The sequence below is a fragment of the Cenococcum geophilum genome (assembly GCF_001692895.1).
Source record: "Cenococcum geophilum 1.58 unplaced genomic scaffold K441scaffold_70, whole genome shotgun sequence".
Classification (NCBI taxonomy): domain Eukaryota; kingdom Fungi; phylum Ascomycota; class Dothideomycetes; order Gloniales; family Gloniaceae; genus Cenococcum; species Cenococcum geophilum.
The window spans coordinates 761,822-788,709 of record NW_027137628.1 but is presented as its reverse complement, the minus strand read 5'-3'; the positions used below and the strand labels follow the sequence as shown (position 1 = coordinate 788,709).

Sequence of the window (26,888 nt, the reverse complement as noted above, 5' to 3'; positions counted from 1 at the left end):
CAAAACCCTCCGGCGGTTCGATTCTAGGCTGCTATTAATTTAGTAGCAGGTACTATCATTAAATGATACTTCTTTAAGAAGACGTCCTTTAGTATTACCGCCGTTACTATCTGGCGTCTATATATTATAAATCCCCTTAAGAGTATCTAATAATAAAGACTGATCCGTTCTATAGACGAAGATATTTCTAGAGAAAATTTTACTAGGGGTCTAATTAAGTAGGGTGATATAGCCATTCTCCTAGTATATTAGCAGTAAAGTATTACTGGAATGGGCAGATAATATTGGACTTCCTACTGTCTAATTAGGCTGCGATTGACTATCTTTATATATAAGATTAGTAGACAGAAGAATATTATTATTACGAGTATTAGGAGGAAGAAGATATATTATAGACAGATCTTTAAATTTGGGGGTCCATGGCATTTATAATAAGTTTAGCTAAATATTAGAGTTCTTATAATAAGTATTTCTCACTATATCCTTAAGGAAATCTAGGAAATCCTTTAAGTACTCCACCGGTAGCGAGAACTAGTATTCTCTCCACCTATATATGCGCGGATGCGGATTGTAAAAATTAAATAGCAATGTAAAATATCCAAGCTATATATAATATGGCTGTCAGTATTAATAAGGTAGCGTTATAAGATATTATAGAAAAGACTGCCTTAAATAAGTTTATAGTACTGCTATAAAAGAGCCTAAAGGGAATGCGCAGAATTTATATAGGCAATATTAGACTAAAAACTTAATATAGTTTACTGTTCCGTATTCCTAATAATTTTATTAGCTTTTTTATTTTTAGTCTTTAGGTTATTTAATAGATACAGTAAGTATAAAAAGTACCCTATTTACTCTTAAGGGGCTATATTAATAACTAATATAGGATTAATAGGACATTGTTTAGTATTAGTTACGTAGGGCACTAGATTCTTGACCCTACTTGCCTATAAACAAAATACGCACATACCAGATATCTATCCACTTCCATTAGACTAACCCTCTACGTAAGAATCGTCGGGTATTTACCCTAATTGTTGCTTAGATATGCCTTTACCTTAAGTATAATACGCTTACTAGTATCTCTACGCTTTCCCTACTACATTTCATTTATAATTCCCCTTTTTCTTTTAAGAGACACCACCTCCTCTTTTAGCTTCTGGTTGGCCTTCTCTAGTATCTCAATTTTGATTTCGGTCTGTAGATAGCTTATTTATAGAGCGATAGCGTGACTAAGATTGCTGCTATTAAACGTATTGTTAGTAATATCTAAGACGGTAAGTCCTAACCTAATAGCGATATATTTGTATACTTATAATGACTTCTAGGTTATAACGCCGAGTTAATCTCTCTTATACTTTAATTTAGAGCCTTAGTAGTTCCGGTTTTAGCTTTAGCTTTAGTGCCCTATTAGTAAGGCCTCTTACTACTATAGTATAGAAAGCATTCCTTATCTTTAGAAGCGCCTTTCCCCTAATAGACACGCCCTTTACTCTAGATCTCTCTACATATCTTTCTCCGTCACTTATTATTTCGCTATTACTTATGTCGATTATTCTTTCTATAACCTTTATTATCGATATTTAATTAGCTGACTTTAGGACGGAATATATACTATAGATTGCTTAAGAAGTGTTTTATATAGGTTCCTGGTAAGGGGACGTAAGATCCTTTTATGTCCTCCTTCCTACCTATATATAGGGCTAGACGGATCCTTAAACCCCACTAGCGGCATAATTAATGCCTATTACTATCCTATAGCCTAGACTAACGCAAAATGTATAGGTTATAACGCATAAGCTTACTCCGCCTCTATAGGAGTAAGGCATTATATAGAAGAGGCTGTCGCTACTTTCTTTCTAACACGCTAGACCGTATCCTATATATAGCTGAGCCCGCTTTACTAATATCCCGAAATTTAGTTAGATAGGATCTTAATCTATATGTCTTAAACCGCAGCTTCCTATACTATGGCTAAGACATTTATGGATTTATCTACAACGGTTAAAGGGGCTTAAAGTGTCACTATAAAGCCATTATTAAACGCTATCTTACTTAGCTGCCTCCAAGAGTGACGGAGCGCTAAACCGTAATAGGTGCGAAGAATCCTAGCGCTTTATACTTGGAGCTGCTTCTAGTGACTTTAGTAGTGTATTAAGACTACTTATAATCTAATAAGTAATAGTAGCTAAGCACTGCTTACAAAGCCAGAGACTAGTACGTTAGTTCTTCTACACTAATACAATATATTTCAGTTAGGTATTTATATTTAGTAATAGCTTAGCTAATAATTACCCCTAGCAATACCTCCTTTAATTTAAACAGCTACCGTTAGATTTAGTTAAGCAGCCTATACTTTTAGGCGCAGATAGCACGCTAAGTAAGGAGTAATTATAGCTAATAGATATTACGCGCCAGCTTTAGGGTAAAGGGGCCGCTGATGTACTTTGCCTTATTTAGGCAATATTAGTCTCCCTTTCTAAACTTAACCTTAGCTCTATTAAGTAGTGGAGGAAATATTATAAAGGTGGCATTTATCTTACCTCCAAATGTCCTTAGATTAAGCTACCTTTCCTTTAAATACTAAGCCTCGCTAAAATATAGTTCTTTTCTGTGCTTATTAAATAAGTCCTATTATATATAATACCTTAGATAAACCTAAATTGGATTGCTAATAATTCTTATAGGTCTATAGGAAGAGCTTAGGAGACGATCTGTATATACCCTAGCTTTATATATTTTACACCTTATAATTAAGAATGGGAAGAGGATAGTGATAAAGATAGTGATAAAGAGATAGTGGTTTTAAACTATAGTGATAAGTTATAGAGTTCTGGCTACCCTATTAATAGATTGCGCCGGAGTAACCTAGTAAAAGGGCGAATTAATACTACTAATATTGATAAACTAAGCCGGAGTAATAATGACGGATTATTAAGTGACAATGGAGAACTTAGGATTTAGTATAATTTAGCAGGCAAGACTCTATAAGTGTAATACTATATAGAAGAATAAAGTAGAAATTTAATAAGAAATTATAAGACGCTTATAGAACGCCTAGTAGTCTATCTACGTCCTAAAATCCCTACTTTTGTCTCTTTTAGCTTAACCTCTTCTAAGCTCTATATAATTTACAATAATCTTTTAAGTCTCTTAACACAGGCGGAAGATTTTATTCACCGTATTACTAATAAAGGACAACTAATATATAATAATAACCCTAAACTCTATAAGTTTCTTTCTAAGCTTAAACACTTATATCCTAAGCAAGTACCAGTTATATTTAAGGTTAGTAGGCTTATAGATTTATATATTAAAGAGTTAAAGAATAATGTCTAGTATATACTCTTTAGCGCTTATTCCATCTATTGCAATCTACTAAGTAGGATTGTATACCTCTACTAGTGTAGTAAGAAAGGGTTAGAAGGAAGTATAGTAGGACTTTTACTTATCGCCAAATTCGTAGGGCTTCTTCTGTAGGAATTTCTCTAGTTCTTTAAGATTAAAGTCGTTTTCATTTTTATATATCTACTATTAGTACTTTCTTAGTACCTACTTTGTATCTACACTTGCTAGAATAGTTTTCCAATTACTACCCTTTTCTTTTAAAGAAGCTTCTTAAATTAGGGCTTAAAAATCAGTTTACCCTCTATTAAGGGTTCTAATACTATGCAATTGGTTAGATAAGAAGACTATTAGGAAGTATAACTATCAATAGAAGTACTTTCTCCGTTACCTTTATTTGGTTCTTAGCTAAAATATAGCTGTCTTTTAATCGCATCTAAGCTTTTTGTAACATAATTGTAATGCTATTACTTTATATCACGAAGCTTCTAGATTTCCATACACAAAGAGCATACAACTGCGGTTTATTTAGTAAGCATATTAATCTTACTTTCCTATAGTACACTTTTATTTAATAAAGTTGTATTAAAGCTATAAAAATAATTTACCAATTCCAAAACTAAAGCTTTACTTACTTATCTATTATTTCTAGTAATCTATACCTATTTTGCCAATAACCCCACACTAAACTGTTTTAAAGCCAAGAAATTTAGCAGTATTTTTAGCTCTTATTAGCATTAATACAAAGAAGCTTATATAAACACCGCATATTTTAGCGGCTAGAGAAGAGTTACTCTAAGATTAATATTTCTGCCTAAATCTATATAACGTAGGTAAAAGCAATACCACTTTTTAAGCGCTGTGCTACGGTTTTTAAGGTATATAGTATAAGTAAGAGTTAGGAGATAAAGCCGCGGCGTATTCGGCCGGCTCTGCTATAACTAAGAAGAAGTTTAGGAATATAGTTCCTACTCTATTTAGAACCGGATAAGGGGCTCTATATACTAGTATTTAGGGGTAGCCCTAATAAGTTAATTATTGCTTAAAGCTGATAATCCGACTAAGCTAAGTTTTACGCTCGGAATTAAATAGGGGACTTATTTAATATTATAAGAAGCTTATATATTCTATATAACCTTATCTTTATAACTCTCTTAAATATAGTATATACTTATATTTAGCAAATCGATCTAAAAGGCCTATATAACTCCGCGTAGTCTTAAAAATCTTATTGTTTCCCTTAAAACGGATATAAAAGCTCTTTTATAGATCCGCAAGCATCTTTCCTACGCTAGGAGAAACCCTAGATCTTTACAACAAGCGTATATCTATAACCTCTTCTCGTATATTCTTTTTAAACTCCTTAATTTCTAGGTACTAATATCTCCCGACGATCTCTAATATATTAAACCAATCCGCCTATATCTGCTCCCACTCTAATACAACCTTATTAGCTAGGGCTGTTAAGTTATACTAATTACTGTATTATAGCATCTTATTGTTGTCTAAAGTTATTAGTTGCCTCCTGATTCGAAAAGACCTTCGGTGTTAGGTAGACTGCATTTTATATATATAATAATCTACCTTATTATCGATAATAATTGGATTTACCGTCTGTTAGTTCACTTCTATATCTCCTCTGTTTTTAACTTTATATACTGGCTGAGGATCTTCCTAGGCCCTAATTTTCGTCATTTAATACTTCTTAGGGGCTCTAGGGCTGTTCCTAGGGCTCAACATCTTCTATATAGAAGTGCCAGTCGTCCTCCTCATTCGCCTAACCATTTAGCTCTTCCCTTAGTTGCTCATCCTGGTGCTTGTCTAGCTGCTTGTTTAATTGGCTATCTAGGTATTAGTTTGGCTGCTCCTCTAGCGACTTATCTAGCTGCTTATGTAGGAACTCGTCTAACCGCTTACTTGGTTGCTTATCTAGATGCTTATCTAATTGGCTGTCTAGGTATTAGTCTAGCTGCTTATTTGGCCACTCGTCTAGCTACTCCCTTAGTTACTCATTTCCATGCTGACCTAGCTACTTATTTAGTAGCTTATCGATCTGCTTATTAGCCTGTTCCGCTAGTTGCTTATTTAACGCGAAGTCTCCTAAGGGAGAGAACACTAAGGTTTTATCTAACACATTAACACCATTAGGTGGGTTATCTGAGATGGATTTCTCTAATCTAATATGTTAATCTAGATTTTGTATTATTTCATTAAATAGAGCGAAGGCTAGATTAGGATCGGTCTAGTCACCTTTAAAATCTTTTAGATTTAAGCAGTCTGCGCTAAAAGTAGGCTTATATAGAAAATTCTGGAGCAGGATATTATCTATATCCATATCGTTAATAGAAGCGTCCATATTTTCGGAGACTATATCTATAGTTTTGACTATAGCCACGTCTGAGCCGTAATTGCATCGAAAGTTATCTATATAAGGAGAGAGAATGTTAGCTTCCTGAGATCCGGATATTAGGTTAGGTTTGGTAAGAATAAGATCTTTAGGGTCTACTGTTGAGGAATCCTAAATCTATTCTAGAAAGATATGGTCCGTAAGGGTAAATATATTAAATAAATTGTTTATATTAGAGGTGGAACTCTTTTAACGTAATGGTTAGAAGTTATAGTTAATAGTTATTAGATATAGTTGACACAGAAGAAGGCGAACTTAATAGCTTAAGTAGGGTTTCCTTGTTTTAGTTATAACCTTTACTATACCATATAATATTAGCCTTTACACTAGATATAGAATAATAGAAGCAGTGCCATAGGGGGGACGGTATTAGCTTAGCCGCGTCTATCTCTACGAGCTTCTGAGCCAACTATCTAGGAATATCTCTCCGGATCTTCTCTAGGCCGCTTGCGGGTAGCTTCTTCATATAACCTCCCTATAGGGTTTACCGTGGAACGCCTATTAAACGCATGAAAATCCGTTTAAACTGTAGCTATATTAGAAAGCTTATTCGATTAGATATATAATAAATCTATTACCGCCGTAGAGATATAAGACAACCGGATAAGATCGAAAAATGCTAATAAACTAGCCTAGATATCCTAAAGAAGAAACAATTCGGGTAATGCGCTCTGCTTTAAAATAGTGCCGCCGCAATAATAAGGTATAATTTTATACTCTCCGCTAGCTAAAGCCGTCCGCCTATAATCTCTTGTCGTTATTAGCACTTATATAGGATTTAAGACACTATAAGTGTATAAAGTGCGATATAAAGAGAAACATAAAGTCCGTATAAAGCCTTAAAGGCTTATACTACCTTATGCCTTTATATATAAATTAGGCTCGCGCTATTTATACTTAGGACCCTAGGAGTAACTTCTTTATTACCTAATACTATCGGCATTTCTATCTTTAAAAAAATGGAGGATTTAAAAGATCTATAGTGTAATAGTAATAGCTTACCACCCAGGGAACGTTTAGGGTGCCCTTTTAACTTAAGGGATATGCTATATAAGGGATATTTAGTAATTATTAAACCGTAAGTTCTTATTTAAAACAGCGTTTAAGTTTATAGGCTAACACTATCTCTAGTCTTTTTACAGCATAATAATAGGCCGCAGAATTAAGATACGCCGAAATGTTATAAACCCTTTATTTACGGTAAGCTAATAAAGAGAAACTAAGATGTTTATTATAGCTTTATAAGGATGTTTCCAAGCCCTATAATAGAGAAGTTAGTCTTAAGGGAGAGACAGGTATATAACATAGCTTTAACTTAGGATTATAATTCTGGGTGGGATATAAACCTCAGAATCTTACGGCGCAAGAAATCCTTCGCATTGTCTTTCTAAGCGGTAGTAATACTAAAAATCTTATATCCTTATTATATATACCTAATAGCAGCTTTTACGGGAACGCCGTGGAGAGTGGCTTATATATAGCTTACCACAACTAGCCCTAATAAATAATGGTGGAATAGAACCACGAATGGCTTTATATTAGGGAGATTTGGTATAGATCTTATTCGGCGTTCCTAACATATAAGTGCTTTGCTTATAGTTATAGTTTTCTCTACCGTTAAATGGTTTATGCAGCTGATTATATAACATTTAATATTCGCAGAACTATTCTAACCTTTTTTTTTTCTTCAATTTTCCTGTACGCAATGCTTCAATCTTTTATTTCTTAAACTAAATTAAACTCGTGGCTCTCAGAACCTAGTTATTCCCTTAGGTAGTGTTTAATATCTTAAATTAGAGTATAATTCTGTAGTTGCCCCCCTTTTCTATCACTTAAACAAGGTTTTATACGACGTGCAGTGCGTAACCTTCGCTCTTTCGATCCTATCGCATCCAATCTAGAATCTCTAGCAGAGATTACCTGCTAAATATGTTAACTAGTAATTCCTATATGGTTTATTATATTATATCTATATATTAAGTGCCTTTATCTCTAATTTCAAGCTTTAAATCTCTTTATATAACAGTACCTTTTCCATTCTATACTGATCTAGAGTAGCGTAAGCCTCTTAATATGATGTAGACCATTCTAAAGCTTATTCGGTTTGTTTTCACGCAGCGTTATCTACCTTAATACGGCGCTCGATTTCGGTCCGAAGTTTAGTTCATGTTTAATTATAAGCCCAAATTTCGCCTTATAAGAGCTGCGATAACTAAAAGTATTAATTTGTAGCAAAGATTATCCAAATAGTTATGCTGCTTGCTCTGTCGGGGTTTACTACGTCTTGCAAGATAACATTGCCGGGTAAAGGCTGCGGGTAAGGCTGTAAATAAGGGGCGGGAGTATCCATAGTATACTTGGAAGGTGTTAAAACAGTCGAGCTGTTATTACGTGTTTCCTATTAACGGCTAAATAGTATACTTTAAAGAAATAGGTGTCTAGGCATATAGTTATATTCCATAGTTTGTTAAGAATAATAGATAAAAATTACTTTACAATGCGAATATATAGCGGTTAAATATTCTATATAATTCCTGTAATTTTGAAACTAGTAAAAGCGAATTTTTATTTATAAATATATTTTTGGTATTTGTTATTAGAAGCGCCAAAGCCATATAAATAATTTTAGACTCCTGCGCTTAGTATAAATTTTATTAATATAAATAAAGAAACTGTTTCTAACTACTAGTAGCCACAGATTATATAAGTCTTGCCGCCAGCACTAAAACTCTCCCTATAAACTTCCAGCCCCTAATAATATAGAGAGCAGCTCAATTTTAAAGCGCTTAAAAGTGGCCGAAGTGCCTAAAGAAGAAAGCCCGAAGCGCGTAAAGGTTTTTAAAGAAGCTTTTTAGCGTCACCCTCGGCCGCAAGGTTGTAAAGTCCCTACTAAGGCAGCACTTTTGCAAAATTCTTTAAAGCGTGTCAAGCTTTTACCAACTAGCCAAAATCCCGATCGTAGTGTTTTTAGCTCCCTACTTGTGCCTTCTAGTGCGAATCCGGACTTAAATATACAGCCTTACAATCCTTAGAGAGCTCTAACGCGTCTTAGAGATCTTATATAAGGAAATTAGCCATAGACAATTTATGTTAATAAGGGCATAAACGGAATAATAATGGTAAAGAGGCTAGAAGCGGAGAAAGGCAAGGTAAAACTTATAAAATTTTAACTGCTTTGTTATAGAAACATTTCTTAAATTAGTTAAGTATTCTTAGATGACAATTAGATATACCTCGGCTATAAATATTCTCGTTTTACTCTAGAGGAGATTCTTTATATTTACTTACGTCTCCAGGAACAGTAGATACAAGTTATTGCAATATTAGTAAGTTAAACAACATTATCAGAGCTTATTAAAGCACTAAATTAGTACAGATCTTTAATGCAATTAAGTATATTAGTACGGCAGGGTTACTTTACGGATCCGTTACTCTAAACGCAGTTAGAATTTGCGGCCGTAGTAGGCGTGTCCTTTTGTGTAGCCACCCTAATTAATTTTACCTTTATATTAAAATCTAACGTTTTATAGCTAATTTTAAAAAATATACCTAGTAATTAGCGTCCTTAACGTCAAACTTAGACCTAGAACAACTCGGATATATAGTGCTTAAATATATAAACGGGCGGCCGTGGAAAGACCTTCGTAAAGTTGACTTTATTAGATAATAAAGGGTAAAGAATAGGGTTTTTGGTCTTAAATAGCCGGATAGATAAAGCGGATATAAAGTTTTAAATGACTTTTTGGAGGAGCTTTTTAATACTAAGAAGCCAGTAATTGTAAAGTTAGATAAACCGGTATATTGTACCAGTCTTAATATTTACAAACTGCTTACTATAAAAGCACCTATATATATTACAGTGTAACCTTAACTACTTTTACCTACTGCTATTTATTAAGCTTGTTTCACTAGAGTGTTTTAAGCTTTAGCGCGTATTAGAAGATAGCTTAGCTAAGTAAAAGAGATAATTTAGATATACTTAGTTTATAAAATATAAAACATTATATTTTATAATATTTAAACTTAATAATATTTAAGATTATTTATGTCTAACGGGGTTTTCACTAATACCCTAGTTTTAACTGAGCTAGCGTACCGCCTCTATTTTTATTGTTTAGCTAAAATTAAAGTAACACATATTTAAAAGGCAATGTCGTGCTAAGGCTTACCTAGGCATGATAGATATAACTTAGGTAAAGCTTTAATATTCCTTTTAGTCAAAACCCGTTACCTACGTTATTTTTACTTAGATACTAAAATCTGTTAAAATTATTTTAGTAAACGCTAGAGAAAAAAGAAAACAGAAAACAGCTCTACAGCATCCTATTACCTTTAGTGGTTAGCGCAGCTACGTCTACACGGCCTTTTTATAGGAGAAGTTTTGGTATTTTTACAGTTTAAGGGAAAGTTAATAAAACACACTAACTACCGGACACGCCAGGAGGCCGCAGTATAAATTTATATTTCACGCCTATAACCGCGCGCGTTTATAAATATAAATAATAATTTAGCCTAGGTAAGGGGTAAGTAATTTAATTAATTTTGTAGTAAAGAGTTATATAATATCTTAAAGGAGTCTATAGAGTACTACCTAACAATTAGTCTTAGATCACTTTTAGTCTTTAAATCTTTTAATATCTTCAATCCTTTATTTACTATAAACACTCTTTCTCTACAATAGATTATTTTAATAGCTTTCTTTTAGGAATGGAATCTTAGAATTTTAATAACACAACCATTACTATAACGCTAATGAAACTTAATCCAGAAGCCGAAGACTTCACTCCTTACTCCCCATCTATAAGCGAAATTGAAAGATTTTGTTCCAACATACCTCTAATTAACTGGCTTTAACAAGATACTATAGAACCAAACCTGTTCTAAGGCGACTTAGCTAAATCTAATAACCTTTATAAGCAAGTAAAAGACCTTACTAGGTATAATATTAAAATCTATATCTACTAATCCTAGAACCCTAATATAAAAGCAAATAAGTAAGTAAGACGCAGGCCATAACTAAGTGTTTAAGACGCGACCTCAATACCTTAGAGGATTGGATTCACCAGATAGCAGAGTTTAAAAAGATAATAGCTAAAAGTTTTCGCCAAATTATAGAGTTCGAAAAGACTATAAATAAAAGTCTTAACCACATAGGAGAGGCAGAAAAGACGATGGCTAAAATTGCGAGAGCTTTTGGTAATAAGCACACTAATAAAGACCAATCTGCTTATAGGGCAAGTTAATAGTATAGAGCTATTAGAGGAAGCTTTCTAGTTATTTAATTATATGTTCTATATCTGCTCGCGTATAATATAATAATTAGAATCACTTCTAAGTTTTAATTAGTAGCTATACAATTTTAGCCTACGCGGAAGAAATTCCTATAGTTTTTAATGCGGTAAGGCTATTTTATTTATATAACAAGGCATTTTCTAGTAAATAAAAGTTATATAGGACTCCGTTCCGTATAGGAACTAAAAAAACCAAAATTAAAAGTTTAAGGGTACTTAATCCGTATAGGATTAGCAGACTTACTTAAATAGAATTACTTAGTATTTTCGTCCGTACGGGTATAAAAAAATCTAAATTTAAAAGTTTAAGGGTAGTAAGTCCGTATAGGATTAGTCGGCTTACTTAAAATAAATTATTTAGTATTTTTATCCGCATGGGAATTATAATAAAACGGCGTACGGAAATTATAAATAAAAAGGATTTCTACTAAAAATCCCATATGGGATATTTTCTTTTGCGCTTATGCACCAAAAATAAGATGGAGAAACTGGAATATTATTATTTTTCCGGATATACTATCTATACGGGATGGCGTAGAAAATAAGAAAAGAAAAGCTAGTAAATTTAAATGGTTTTAAATAGGGTTCTGTGCGGGATAGAAAATAATAAAAGTATTATTTTTATAGCCACTTTTCCCGTATAGGAGGATGTTAAAAGAGGTATTTAAAAGCTGAATATAAGAAGAGAATTTTAGTAGAAATCCTGTATAAAATATTATCTTTTATAAATATATTTTTAAAATGGAATATAAATTCTAGTTTTTATAAGATTTTTTATTAAATTATTCCGTATAGGAGAATGTTAAAAGAGGTATTTAAAAGCTGGATATAAAAAGAGAATTTTAGTAGAAATCCNGTATAAAATATTATCTTTTATAAATGTATTTTTAAAATGGAACACAAATTCCAGTTTTTATAAGATTTTTTATTAAATTATTCCGTATGGGATATTATAGAAAATGAGATATAAAATCTAGGTAATTAAGTTTTAATATGGGATTAAAATTTAGTAGATTATTATATTTATTAGCTGTTTATACCGTACGGGATAAAATTAAAAANAGNACTAAAGATNTAGTAGTTAAAGGAATTATATATAAAAGTTCCCTATGGGATAAATAATCTATTAGTTAAAAGGGTTATAAATATACGTCCCGTATAGGCAGTTAAGCTAGTAATATTCCATACTCTACGTATAATGGCAAGAAAACGAGTAAGATTATTAGATTTAGGGGAGACTAGAAATATATATAATTAGTATTACCTCTATTATACTACTTATAGCTAAAGAATATAGTGCTGGCGTTAGAACAATATATAAACGCTTTAGTAGAGTTAGAGATATAACGGCACTTAGACTACCTAGAGCAACTAAAGGAATTGCGGGCCTTTATAAGACGTTCCCAAATCTATACTAAGAGGATAAAAATTAAAGACGATAATTAATACCGTACGCAAGATAACTTATTTTCTAAGTATAAAACTTACGGCTTCTAGCGGGGAAAGATTTAAGAACTCCTTTTAAATCCGTCGCACGTATAATAGCGTTATAAGTTTTTTACTCTCTTATTAAAGAAGCTTATATAAAGAAGAATTATAAGCCGTTCTTTAATAATAAGTTAATAGCGCGTTACTAATAAATGCAGTTTATCTTAGTTAAAGGAGTGTACTTAAAGGTATTAACTTTAAGCGTTTGGCTTAGAATATAACAAGATATAACTAAATTAGGCTATAAATAGCGAAGTTTGTTCCTTGGAAAGAAATAAGATTAAGAACTTATATGGTTTCTTTATAGTATAATAGGGCTTTAGCTTTAGCATTTATTTTAATAGGGTACGGCTTAAAGCTATAGAGGATAATTATATAAAGGTGGCTAGATCTAAATTAATAAGATAATAATTGGAAAGCAATAATAAGCAGAATCAACTCTTAGATAATAAAAGCCCTATATTTAATAACTCTTATTAAATACCCCCTTTAAAACTCACTTCCTGCACTTATAGATATAAGCTTATAAAGCGATACTATATTTAATAACGATCTATTCTAAAACACTGCTTAAGGACCTACAAAGATTATTAGTAAGTTTTCTAAGGTTAACAAAGGTGATATATATGATTTGATATTATTAGAAGACCACACTTCTATATAACCTATAGGCATAGAGCTTTATAGCTATTTCCACTAAGTATTTTAGAGGTATATAATACGTGGCACTTATAATAGAAAGCATGGCTGCCTGCACTAAGGCGTCGTGTACTAAGCGCTAGGCTTAGATTAAGACCGAATAAGCCTATCTACGTATCAGCCACCGTGATCTAGCGTTTAGTGTAAATTAATAGTTTTAATAACTCTATAAGCTTAGAGAGCCCCTAAGGGCTATATAGTTAATCTGCTAAGGGTTAAAGTATTCGCTAAGAAGCTGCAAAACTTAAGTATCTTATTAAGATGTGTTATATCTATATAGAGTGCCACAAACTCTATAAATAGAGCCTAAGTAATTAAATGGTACCCCTTATAGGTTAAATACTACCTTTAGGTAGGCTCTAGAACCTAGACGTATAAACGCCTTAGAGTTAGTAGTATAATTATAGACCAATAGATATCCCGCGTCCTTAATAATAGCATAGTTTCCTATAAATTAGAAGACAAAGACTAGGAGATTCCTAGATAAGCTACTAAGACCTAAGCGAATAAGAAACCTGTTAAGATAAGCCTTATACTTAAGGAAAAACACCTCTAGCGGCAAAAAATTATACCTTAGTAGTCTATATAACGCAACTTTTGGAGGAATATACTTAAAGGTATAGCTAGAGCTCTACGCTATATAAAAGAGGCGTTACCTTACTATTTGTTCCTCCTCTATATCCTTTATCCCTCTTCCGTTCTCTAAACTCTTTTAGCTCTAGTATATATTAATCTTATAACCTTCCTAACGATGTCTTTTATAGTTAAATAATAGCCGTAAACTTCCAATCCCGAATAGAAGCAAATATCCTTTGTGCCTAATTAACTATTTAATATAGTTTCTTTATATAGCAGTGGCAGTAATACTATCGCGGATAAGACTATATATGCCGCCGAGGCATACTATAGTAAGGATAATGCCTAAGTTCTAGTAATTAGTTTATAATATTGTTAATATAATTATAGGGGTAAACTTAAAGAATAAATCTCGTTTTGGGAATGTTAGAGGAATTGCCTATGCTAGGGTTATAAACAAAAGCTTAGAGTTTCTCGTGTTATAGGAGCCCGGGTAGGTGTCCGCAGTAGAGCATTATAAAGGCCTAGAGTACCCAGCATACATTACCATTAATGATAATAATGGCACGGCGTTAGTATATTGGGATCCTACTTAGGAGCTACTTATGAATCTACTATATAATAAGATTCAATTATACTACACTTAGGAACCAACTCAACTTAATTAATATGCTAAAATATATAAAGAGCTTAAATAGATAATAAGAGGTAGAGCAAGGCAAGGATACTAGTTAAAAAAGCAGTCTAAAGAGTTGCTAAAGGAAAGGGGATATAAACGAAAGGCAGATAAGCTGTTAGAGAAAGCTGTATATAAGTAGAAGGTAGATACTAATACCTATAACAAAGGTAAGGAGATAGAGGCTTAATAGTGACGTAATAGGAGATAAAGCTAAATTTAATCCAATTAAACTATTACGGAATATTGCATAAATTGTTAAGACAGGGAAACTATATAATTAAGTTAAGTAGCTTAACAATCCAAAATAATACTAGGCTCTTCTCCCTATCTTTCCAGCAAGTCTTATTAAGATTACCGACCTTTAATATATAATTATTCTAATGCCTAAAAGCTTTTAATTAGCCAAGTAGTAATTCTAAAGGCTTAGTTAGTATAACGGTAGGAAGAATAACTAGTTTCTAAACTATCTTTATATTAATACTCTTATAAACAGGAAGTTTAATGCTTATAAGTTTCGTAGTATAAAATAAGCAATTATTGATCTAAGGTATATAAGGATAAATCTAGCCTATAAAATCCGAGATCTAAGCATTTATCCTCTTTAATAATTCCGTACTAAAATCTGAGATAGCTTAGAGTTTTACTTTAATATCATTATCGTTATAAACTAGATTAAACCCTTCCGCCCCTAAACTTAAGTTCTTAAAGATTAGGTTAAATTCCTAGGGATTCCTAGCACATTCCGCTAAAGTGTTAAGGGTATCCTTTATAAGTAACTCCCCTTTTAAGTATCCGGCTTATTTAATATATACTAGGCAATTTAGAATAGGGTAATTTAAGTAGAAGTAAAGGATAATAGACTTTGCCTATATATAGACTAGCGGAAAAGATTACATTATAATATTGCCGATAAAGGATTTTAATCTAAATAAGTAACAAAATTAAAGTTTATATAGGCAAAATATTCCATTTATAAAGCTTTATTTATATAGCTAGACTAAGAATAATATAGGTTTCTTAAAAAACGCCACTAATAGTTACTCTATAGAAAAGATCACGCGCGCTTTATAACCGCTATATTATTTTACAAATAGTTTTTAAGAGAGAAACTTAAAACTTCTATAATCCGCCTAAAAGCGGAGTTACAGCCATCCTCACCATAAAGATATATAGGAGAAGTATCTATAATGCGGTATTGGTAGTAAATTTAAACTATATTCCTAGCTATAATAACAAAACAGGAATATCTAACATAAGACGTTAACTAGGAAATTTATAAAGTATAAATTCGGATATAGGATCTTGAAATCTATTAGCTTAGCCAAAACTAAATAGCTTATTACACTACCTAATTCTACTTTTACAACTAGAGATATTTCTCCTACTCTATTGCTTTTATCTTCGCACTATTATAAATTCTAAAGGCCAAGAGCGTACTCTAATTCATTAATTCTTTCCTATTTATAGTAGTTCTCCTATTTAAGATCTTAAAGGTAAAGTTTAAGCTTAGCCTTATTATTAAAGATCCGCTCCTTTACTTACCTAAGCTAATCCTTAAACTGCTTTAACTTCTTAAACTTTATCTATCTTACGTTTTTAAACTCTTTATGGCACTTAAGCAGTACGGCTTTTACCTCTAAATATTAATCTTAAAGTATACTAATTATTACTCTTACTTTATCTAGTTTGGTTTTAAGTTTTTAAATTTAAAGTATAGAGTTCTGCTCGCGAAGAAAGAATTCCTTAAGAAACCCCCAATCGGTATAGCTGTTAGACTTTTAGCAGAGAGAGTAATAGCTTACGCTCTTTTCCTTATTAGTAAAACTATTAGTAAAAGAAGAATTTAGACCTACTAGAGTGCTTAAATCAGTACTAGAAGAGTCCATTTTAGGCATTAAGCTATTATTTCTTAAGATAAAGTAAAATTCTAAGATTAGTATATAACCTCTTACATTATAAGATAAAGGAAAGAGCGCACCCTAAAAGACCCTAAAAATCTAATATATTCTGAAATCTGAAATCTATTTCTAAGGACCGCTATAGAAGATATTAGCTAAAGATAGGGCTTGTATATATAGGTGCTAGGACTTAGTATTGCTAAGAAATCGCTTATATATATTTTAGTTAGACCTTAAGAAAACTAAATAACTAGCTAAAGGTTATATAAGGCTTATAAATAATCTGCTATTAAAGGCCAATTAGGGGCTTTTATAATAGCCATGCCCTACACCTACTAAATATTAATCGATTATAAATCTTGGCGATCGCGTAAATCCAAAGCTTGCGCAAGCCGCCCTTAGTAATTCTAGTTCTAGACCTTAGCTTAACGTAGGATAACTGCCCGCAGCTCCATCATTATATAATTTAGTCAGAATTCACCTAAGCTTATCGTAGTTTATAAGAATAATTTTGTAATAAAAATGGCTTATTATCTAAGAGGTGTACCTAATTGTCGAAACCTAACTCGCCTGTGTCTTATTGGGCTAAAAGTCTATACTAAGGAGCGTAATATTATATATGTTTAAGCAAAGGGCTTTTCTTATATAGGTCTTAAACTTAGGCGTCCTACAAACTGTCGGCCGTTGAATTAAAAAGTATTATCACCTTTTAAAGGAAACTTACCCGATATTATTATATTTCCCGCCTTAGCAAACCATTCTTAGTTAATAATCTATACTATATCTAGTGGATATAAAAGCTTATAAAGCCTCTTTTTAAGAATCTTATCTCCTTTACTTAGTTCTTCTATAGACCTAGCGACTTCGCATAGGAAAAAAATAAAAATAGTAAAAATCTGGCGGTGGTCCATATTATATAGAGCTAGGATAAACTCTTTTGCCTATTTATATTGGTCTTTATAGTTAGCAATACCCTTATTTTTCTAGTATACTATAGATTCTTACCTTTCGTTTCTAAGAACTATACTAATAATAGCCTTTGTATACGGGCAGTCCGATCATTATATACTATTAGGAGATATTAAATTGACAATAAATGGCTTATAATTCCAATACTATTTGCTATAAACAGCACCTTATTATATTGGCTTAGGCGGTAGTACTAAGCACCTCTATACGGTCCATCTAATATAACTAGAGTTGCTTTACTATATAGCCTTAATCTACTACTAAACCCTTACTTAGTTCGAACAAGGAGTACTATAGTTTGCTTAAGGTTAGTCTCATTATTTAAGACCCATGCTATTATATAAGGATGTGCTTAAATAAGGCCGAAACCATACGGAATAATAATATAGACGAATTGCCCTGGCAGTACTTTCCAGGGGCGTTTTACCGTAACTCTAAGTTAAACGGCGTTTTCTAAATCCTTGCCTCCTTAGGGATAGTGAACTATAAATACTTAACAAGAAGGGCCTGATCCTAGATTTCAATATAATATAAATCCAGCCTAAAGTACTTTCTAAAGAACCTAAAGCAATAATGCGACTAAGAGACAAGCTATAGGATAGCTCCGCTTTAGTCTAATATATAACCATAATATTCCCATTAAAGTTAATATAAGAAGAAGGTAAGTATGGAGGAAAATTTCGTAAGCGTAACAACGAATAATAAAAAAAGAGAGAAGGCCAATAGCGGAAATAAATGTGATAAGCTATTTATAATTAAGCTTAGTAGAAATAAGGGAGTTTTAGACAAACTATAATTTCGACGTTTGCCATACGCGAATGCTTTAAAGATACTATTAGAAGTGTATAAAGCACTCCTTCTAGGATATATACTTAACCAATCTAGCGGTAAATTAAGCTATAATTACATGTCGGCAGGCGTAGGACTTTATCGCTAACTAAATTAGTTCTGCCCCTAAGGAATAGCGGAACTGCGTTAATAGCGAACAAATATCCTAAACGCTGCGTAAATTGGATGCCTGTAGACAAGCCTAAAACGGAGCCAATAACATTTACAACTGTGTAAAGAAAAATACAAAATATAGCTAAAAGACTAATATTTAAGGTACTTTTTTACCTAGGAATAATTAAAGTATACAGAGTTTATTTCCGGATATTTAATAGGAGTTTTTTATAAGCCCAAGAGTTAATAAGTTTAGAAATCCTCTAAATAGAGAAGATGGCAATAACTGCGCCATATAAAACGACGTAAACAGTAGTTATATTTATTTTCTTTCCCTAAGAATTTTATAGGACGGTTAAGCATTATAAAGACATGCTTGGTTCTTTATTAAAAAAAACAAGTTTACTATAAAAATAATAATTTTTAATAAATTCTGTATTAAGATATTATTTTGGCGCTTTAACGTAAGAGCGGGTACTAAAAGAAAATTAAGGAAACTGTAATTAGAAACCAAAATCTAAGCAAGAAGCTATTTTAGGCTCCAATTAATACACTATAAAATAGTCGAACTCTAATTAGCAAACTAGCCGCTCGCTAGATACAGAACTAGTAAATTACTTTACCCTACTTATTTTTTAGCTAGGGCATATTTAATAACTATTACTTGGCTAGGTAGGCTCTACTAAGTAGGCGCTCTAAAAAAGCTACCTAGGCCTACCTAGGTCCACTGGTCGCGAACGGGCCACTAATATTGATATCCGCCTTGTGGATATTGTCCGTTTGACACCATAGGTGGATTTAAGTAGATCGGTCGTCTCGGCAGTTAAATAGGAGGTTTTATCTAGCTAGGTAGAGGCGTTCACGCTAACCGTAATTACGCTTATAGCGGCGAGTTTTATTAGCAATTTAAGCCACCTAAGCAGTTTACCTAGGCGAATTCCGCCAGTACCTGCCGTTTTAAGGGGGGTACTGGTGGAATACCGACATGACTAAGTCGATCGATCCTGCCCTCCATGATATTTTTAACCTATTTTTACCATCTTAGGATCCAATTCGACGCCAACTATCTAGTGACGCTTCTTTCTTGCTAAATAAACCCCTTCTACTAGGTGGAAAGCACCCCTGCCTTAGCGTCTAGAAGAGGCGCTTATATCCCGAAGATTGCGCCTAGGTAGAGTTGACCTAGCTAAAAAAGTTATTAAATATGCCCTAAGGCGCATAACTTGCATATAATATGCATACTATGCCGTTTATATTATCTCTAGCAGAATTAAATATAAATATTACTAGGAACACTTTTAATTACTGCAAACCGTTATTTTATTAGTCTTACTTTATTCGGAGACTATTATATATATCTACCTTTAAATCTCATTAAAAGGGTGTTAATGCTATGCCTCGCCCAAGAAAACGACCCCACGCGTCTTTATATGGACCTTTAGAAGCTAGCGACCGAATATTCGCAACCTGACGGGAAGGCATTTTTAAGAAAGCTTCTGTCCTTACTTAACTAGTACCCGGAATAAGAGTTGCTATCTTTATAAAAAGGAACTAGAAAATCTTCACGTTTTAATTTAACAAGAACTTAACTTCTTGGCCTCCCTCTATAGAAGAGATTATAAGCACTATCCTTATTTACCGTCTCTATACGCTTATATAGAGTAGTAAAGGGAAAGCAACCCAATTAATAAATTTCCCTGCTATTATCAAAGTGCCGCTAAAGCACGCTTATAGGGGGATAAAACTCCCCTATCTAGCTAAAGCTTCCTAGAACGTCTTCTATTTCTAAGCAAGGTCTACTATAATCTAAATATTAGGGTTAAGAGCGAGCCTATTTACTCGTCCCCTATTAAAAGCATTGATCAATTGGAATAGTTTTTATCTATTTACTATAATAGGATGGAGTTTATAGACCGCCACAATAAAGCGTTGCCCCTTATTAGTAATTAGGTATTACCTAACCACAACAACATAGGTAACCATAACTCTTCCACCCCTCTAAGTGAGATTTTTTATACACCGTATAAGGATCCCCATTAACGACCTTACTACTATAGTTAAAGCCCAAGCCAGAACTTAACTAACTATATAATTCTTCCTCCTCTTACAGCACCTATATTTGGCGCTTTACCTTTAAAAAGATTATTAGAATGATTTAGGGAATTTAGGTCATATTATATATAATACCTAGTAAATTATATATAAGGATAGGGAGCCTTTATATCATTAGAATCTAATACCCGGCCTTTTAAATATTTTTACTATAGCGTAAGCAATTAAATATTTAATTTAAATATTTAATTCATTATTAGGATTATATAAATAATAAACCTCTTCCCCTAATTAAACCTTAAATGGCGCGTATAGCGCTAGCTAAAGTAATATTTTAGGGAGGCACTCTATTTCCATAGAAGGCACTAGCTAAAGTGACATTTTAGAAAGACGCTCTATTTCTATTAAAATAGTTATAGGTATATGCTAAAGTAAGGGCATCTCCTACTATACAGACCTCCTATTAAAACGGAGTTGCCTCTTTAAGAGTAATACGTCCTTAAATCTATTATATAATCGTTTTCTCCCTAACCTAGACCTCCTAAGAAGCCTAGTGTTGCTATCCACGGTAAATATGCTCCTATATTAGTTTGCAAAAGCATTAATATCTTCTTTAGTGCCTATATAGTAATGCCTATATCTTTTACATACCTCTAAAAGATATTTAGAGTTATAAGACGTTATGACGGTGAGGTTAGGAGCTAGAAACTTTATTATTCTCTAGAATACCTTTTCGTATTATGCTACCTACCTAGTTAGAAAGACTCTAAAGCTTTTAAGCGCCTAAGTTAGCTTAAATAAGAACTCTACTCTTTAAAAGCCACTATTCTTTTCTAATTAAATTATAATAATCCGAAGGTTATTAGATATATCTACTTTAGTAATAAAGCCTAAATCCAGCTCCTTTTTATACTCCTTAAGTTCTTTTAATTTTTAAAAACCTCGGCCGATAAGGTTATCTTTAAGTCGCATATTATATTTAAGGCCCGCAATCTTTATCTTTACCACGGAAAATATATGTTCTACTTGGCCTTAATACACCGCTATACTTTAATTAGCCCAGTTTTATAATTTACGTTGTTAACGTTCGTGCTTAGTCTCTACTATCTATTTTAACTGCTCTTATTAACGCTTATGCTCTTCTTCTGACGATTTAAGGACCTAAAGATGCTTAGATCGGGCTTATATTATCAGCTAATCCACCGCCTCTTAAACTGCTTTTTCCTTTTAAGACTCGGCTAACTCTAATACTTAATATAGTTTTTCCTCTTCTTGCTGTTGGCGTACTTGCTCTAATAACTTAAGAGCTTTTAGATGCTTAAATTAGGCCTATAATTTTAGCTAATCTACTGCCTCTTAAACTGCTTTTTCCTTTTTAGACTTGGCCAACTCTAATGCTTAACGCAGTCTTTTATTCTCTTACTATTAACGCACTTACTCTAATAACTTAAGAGCTTTTAGATGCTTAGATTGGGCCTATAATACCACCTCTTAAACTACTTTTTTCTTCTTAGGCTTAGCTAATTACAGTGCATAATATAAGTTATTATTTTCTTCCATAACTTGTTTTATCTCTATCTATATTACCTCTAAACATTAGGTTAGAGTAGTAGTTTCATTCTTTAAAGCATTAGATGCTTCTATTAACTCTATACTTTTTTCTTTTATTTTAATTCTTACCCTCTCTATATTTTATTAGAGCGCTTCACAATCTCTTTCTTTTATTCGCAACTTGTTCCGTATTTCTTTTTAAATGTCCTTTAATTTTTTTAAGCCGTTTTTTAGCTCTAAGACTATAGCTATCTAGGCCTCCAGATTATATTACAATTGCTTAATTTAGGTATTCTTCCCATTACCTTCTATAGAGTCCTATTAATATTTATTTTCTACTATTACGCTTTAAAGATATTTCTTCTTAGCTACGGCCGTATTAAGTGTTAACTGCTGTTATATAAACTGGGATTCCAGCCTCTTTTTAGAAATCTCGAATGATATACTTTAAGCTGTTATCTCTTCCAGCTTATTACTAACTAGAGAGTACTCTTTCTTAAGATCCCTAATTCGAGATTTTGCCTTCGCCAATTAATTCTCTATTATTGTAGAAGTGGAAGCTATTAACTTCCTAGCGGTTTTTAAATTTGTTTTACTATCTTCTAACTCTTTAATTCGTGAATTTAATTAGTTTATTTTAATTTGCAGTTCTTTAACCGAGTAGTAATAGGTACAGTCGTGCGCATTAGTAGGACTCTACATTAGTGTAGTATTTTGGATTAATAGCGACCAAGTTTCTAAGGTAAAATATACATCCTTTTTTTAATTAGTTAAGTTTATATATAAAAAAGGGGGGTAGGTATACCTCAAATAACTTAAATCCAAAAAAGGTTATAAAGAAGTCACGTTTTATAAAAAAGGGTGTAATGTTAGCACTAGGACGAACTTTACTCCCATAAATATATAGGATAAAAAGGCAATCGTTATCTTTCTTATAATTATTATTAAAGGGCCTTCCACACCTTCTGTTAGTGGGGAGGGGTTTAGAACTAGTAAGGTATAGTAATTAAATGCAGTTATTCTAATCTTCCAATTGCTTAAGAACCGAGGCAATAGCCGTAACTTTTTGCTTATTTGTGGACTTTAATCGAGGATTAGCTTTTTGCAATAGTTAGACAGTAAGTTCTCTTTTAGGATCTTATGACTCAAACGCGAGAGCTATATGAGTCCGAAAGCCTTAAGTAATAGATAAATAGCTAAGGTTTTAATATAGAGCCGGACTTAGCTCCCTAACGGTAGGCTTTTCTTTTCCGATTTCTTTTTGTAGAGCATATTAAGTCATATATAGGAAATCACGAAGACAAAACGCCCATAATAGTATATAGCGAAGCTATCGGTCTTCTATAAATCCACGCTTTAAGCAGCGCCACTAGCTCGTCTCTAAGAACGGTATAATTAAGTTTTTAGGACAATAATAGCAAGCTTTAAGGCTCTGACGAATTATTTATTTCATTTTGTTACCAATTAAATGCTTTAGTATAATATAACAAGGTTCTAGGTATTTAAGGTTCTTAAAAAAGGTTCTCAATAAAGGAATTAAACAATCCACTAAAGAAATGTTCTATAAAATAAGGTCTCTTATTAACTGGTCCAAAATAGCTAGGAAAATCTTCCTAGACTCCATTAGCGCGGTAATCCAATCCATATCAGCTTTTAAGACAGCTAGTATAAGCAGTTCCAGATTCTAAACGGTGTCTGGATTCACTGCTAATAGGGGTAAATCTATATTACCACAGCTGATAATCTTCTTCCAAATTTTAGAGACATAGTTAAGTCCATGAAGTAGTTCCTAGTTTATTTAGCTAGCACTCTCTATAAGCAAGTGGAGAACAATATACCTTATTATATTTAAGCGTTAAGAATCTGTATAGCGCTCCGATCTGAATTGGTTCCTATAGGCCTTGCATTTCTACCAGGGCATTAAATACTGTCGCAAAGTGGGAATTCTTAAGAAGTTGTCTTAGATTATTCGGCTTGGACCTATCTAACAGGGCCCACTATCTATTCTCTGATTTCGTGTTATTCTTGAGATAATAGTATTATATTTTACGAAATACTTCCCCGTCTAACGGTTTCTGTTTATTTAAGTATTCTTTGATTATCCTTATAAGGACTATTTGTGGGAGATCTGCAATAGATTCTTAGCTAAAAAAGCGAAACACTTAAGTAAACGCGCTCACCTTTAGAGAAGAGCCTCACTATCCACTACTGGTCATTATCGTCTAAAAATTCTTTAGCAGCTTTAATACAATATAAGCCTCTAAGGTAGTCCACACTCCTTAGGCTAATAAACGGTATTAAGTCACCCTCCTAAAGTTGACAAAAACGTTGTTTATTAAGACCTAAAAAAACTAGTAATAAGATAAGGGCCGTATTATCTATAATAGCATTAATAAAGTTTTCTTTTTCTAGCCTTTTATAACCTACTCTTTTAAATACATTTCTAAGGCGGCGGACGTTCTTTTTAGATAGTAACTGATGTTTTTTACGCATAAGAGGATGGTCGAAATTAAGTGCCCTGAGTTTTATTTTCGCTATACCTAGGTAGTTCCGCGCCTTGAGTATAGACAGCTTAGAGTTATCTATAGTTATAGAAAGAGCCATTACTTATACTGAGAGCTTAACACTCCTACTAATGTAGGAGACTTAAAGCTCTTTTATAGGAAATATTAGTTAAAACCGAATATTAAAATCAAAAAATTTAATTTAGTATTCTAATTATACCATCTTATAGACTATAAAACTGTATTAGGCGGCATGAAGTAAAATTAAATTTTTAGGAAACTATAAATATTTAAATATATATATATAAGCAAATGTTTAGAGGATTCCCTAAGCTCTACTCCTCCGCCTTATCCGCTTTTATTAATGGCGAAAATTCCTTAAATAACTGTCAATTTTAAAAGCGAAGGTGCTATTACTAAGCACTAACAAGCTTTTAAGTCCTTAATACTAGAAGAAAGCCAGCATTAGAGCCCATTATTTATTACGCTAGTTAATAAAAAAACAAAGTCTGCTGTTCTGTAACACCTACTAGGAGATACTATAAATAGAAATTTTCTAGCCGATGCGTATAATTAAATCTATCTTTAGGAAGACCCTAAAACCTATAAAGATACCTCACTAATCCTTTTTATTGATTGCGAACTTTAAAACTATTCTTTATCACAGTTGCTTCTTTCCTACAGTAGTAGGGAGATGGTAACGAGAAAAATCTCTTAGTAGCAGCCTTTAAAACGTCGCAAAATGCTCGGCTCATTATTATATAATTGAGTACTCTTACCTTTCTCTAACGTAGTTTGCTATTTTGTTATAGATCTAGGCAGACTAAGGGAGGTATCTAAGCTTATGGCTTGGCAAGCTGTTAAATCTCCAAGTTCCGATCTCCCCATGCTCCCCCGTATTCTACTAGTGTTTAACACATCCTTACTAACCTTTAATGAAAATATTGCTAAATTAAAGTCCCTAGCTTTAATAACCAAAATAATGCAGAACTTTAAGTAATATAGTAAAGCTAAAGATATAAATATAGATCTAAAGGCTTATTTTTATAGTATCCGTGTCCTTAGACTAAATTCGTCCATAAGCCTAGCAAAACGTTTATACGCGTTCCGAAAGTGAATTCTTTTTATATTAGAAGAAGCACGCGTCTTACGCCAATCCACTTGAGTTAAATTCCGTTTTAAGCATTTTAAGGCTTTATTAAGCTTGGCTTTAGAGCACTTCTGCTTCACAATTACCGCCCCATTTTTATTCGTCTAAGCAGTATAACCTTATAGCTTCTTAAACAAGGGGTTCTTGGCGTGCCTTAGAGATCTTATTAAGCATATACCGTCTTAGGCATAGCTATAGCACTTTGTCGCCCTATTAGTAGCATTAGCGTTAATCCTGTTAAGCTATCCCCCGGGTTCTTATTATATAACCCCCGCCCTAAATCTAGCTAACTAACTAATGCTAATTATAGACTTTCTTCCTACTTTTATCTTCTTAAAGCATTTCTTAAACGCTTGTATCTCTGTAATATAGGACTATACTATAGATGCAAGTATCTATATGAAATTTTTATTAGCGGTTCTGGATAATTTCTAGTTTATGTTCTAAATACTCTAATTAAACTCTTTATTAACCATATCCTAGATTTACACGCAAAATATCGCAAGACTTCGGCCCTAAGTAGCAAAGTTTAGAAGCTATAAGTTTTACTTCTATTGTCTAATATAAATGCCCAAAAAGGTATTAGACTGCGGTTATGCACTCTATAATATATATATTAAAATATATAAAAGATAATTATCCTTAACAAAATACAGCTATTATCTCTCGTCTTATATTCTCTATACCTCACCTTATAGAGCGTCTAATTTTTAATTTATACCACCCAGTGCTAGTATCTGTATTTTAAGTATAGACGGCGGAGATATAAGGGGAGTTATATCTTTTATCTTTCTAATATATATTAAGCAGGCACTATCTAACTTTAGATATTCACTGTGAGAACATTTTAACCTTATCTGCGGCACTTCTGCGAGTACGTAAAAATAAAATATTATTAATAAGAACTTAAGTTAATCTAGTATTTAGGTGGGATGACCGCTATAGGGATAGGTCTCTTAGGGTGGAGCGCAGCCGAGTTATTATAGAGATTTGAGGATATAGCAAGCAAGACCTTCAAGCGGCGAAAATTTAGATCTACTTTACTTACTAGGTTATAAGAGATAATGCTAAGCTACGCCCAAGATAGCCAGTACAGCCTTACCGCCATTAAATTAGGCTTTAAGGCCGCTTTTGGATCCTATCTGAAGATGTTTAATCCACTGATAAATAATACTAGAGTTGTAGTAACAATGACAACTACTAAGGAGTCATAGCCTTGTTTGTTTTGCAATTATAATAGGGGTAAGCGACCTAAGGAGATTAGTAAGTAAAGTACTTTCCTAATTTAATATAGTAGCGTCCTAATTATATAGGGTACAGTTTAATCCGGGCCAATC

At 32.7% G+C, this 26,888-nt stretch overlaps 2 protein-coding genes across 2 annotated transcripts; both read left to right on the top strand.

The window, feature by feature from the left end:
- Window positions 1-8,991: 8,991 nt before the first annotated feature.
- K441DRAFT_589500 (uncharacterized protein) lies at window positions 8,992-9,419 on the top strand (the record flags this gene model as incomplete). Its single annotated transcript, XM_067644772.1, has 3 exons — window positions 8,992-9,053; window positions 9,113-9,231; window positions 9,313-9,419. Coding segments are annotated over 3 exons (288 nt in total), but the record flags the coding sequence as incomplete, so codon positions are not given.
- Window positions 9,420-9,467: 48 nt separating this feature from the next.
- K441DRAFT_589433 (uncharacterized protein) lies at window positions 9,468-9,681 on the top strand (the record flags this gene model as incomplete). The annotated part of the gene is made up of 2 exons (XM_067644769.1): window positions 9,468-9,548; window positions 9,595-9,681. Coding segments are annotated over 2 exons (168 nt in total), but the record flags the coding sequence as incomplete, so codon positions are not given.
- Window positions 9,682-26,888: the final 17,207 nt, after the last annotated feature.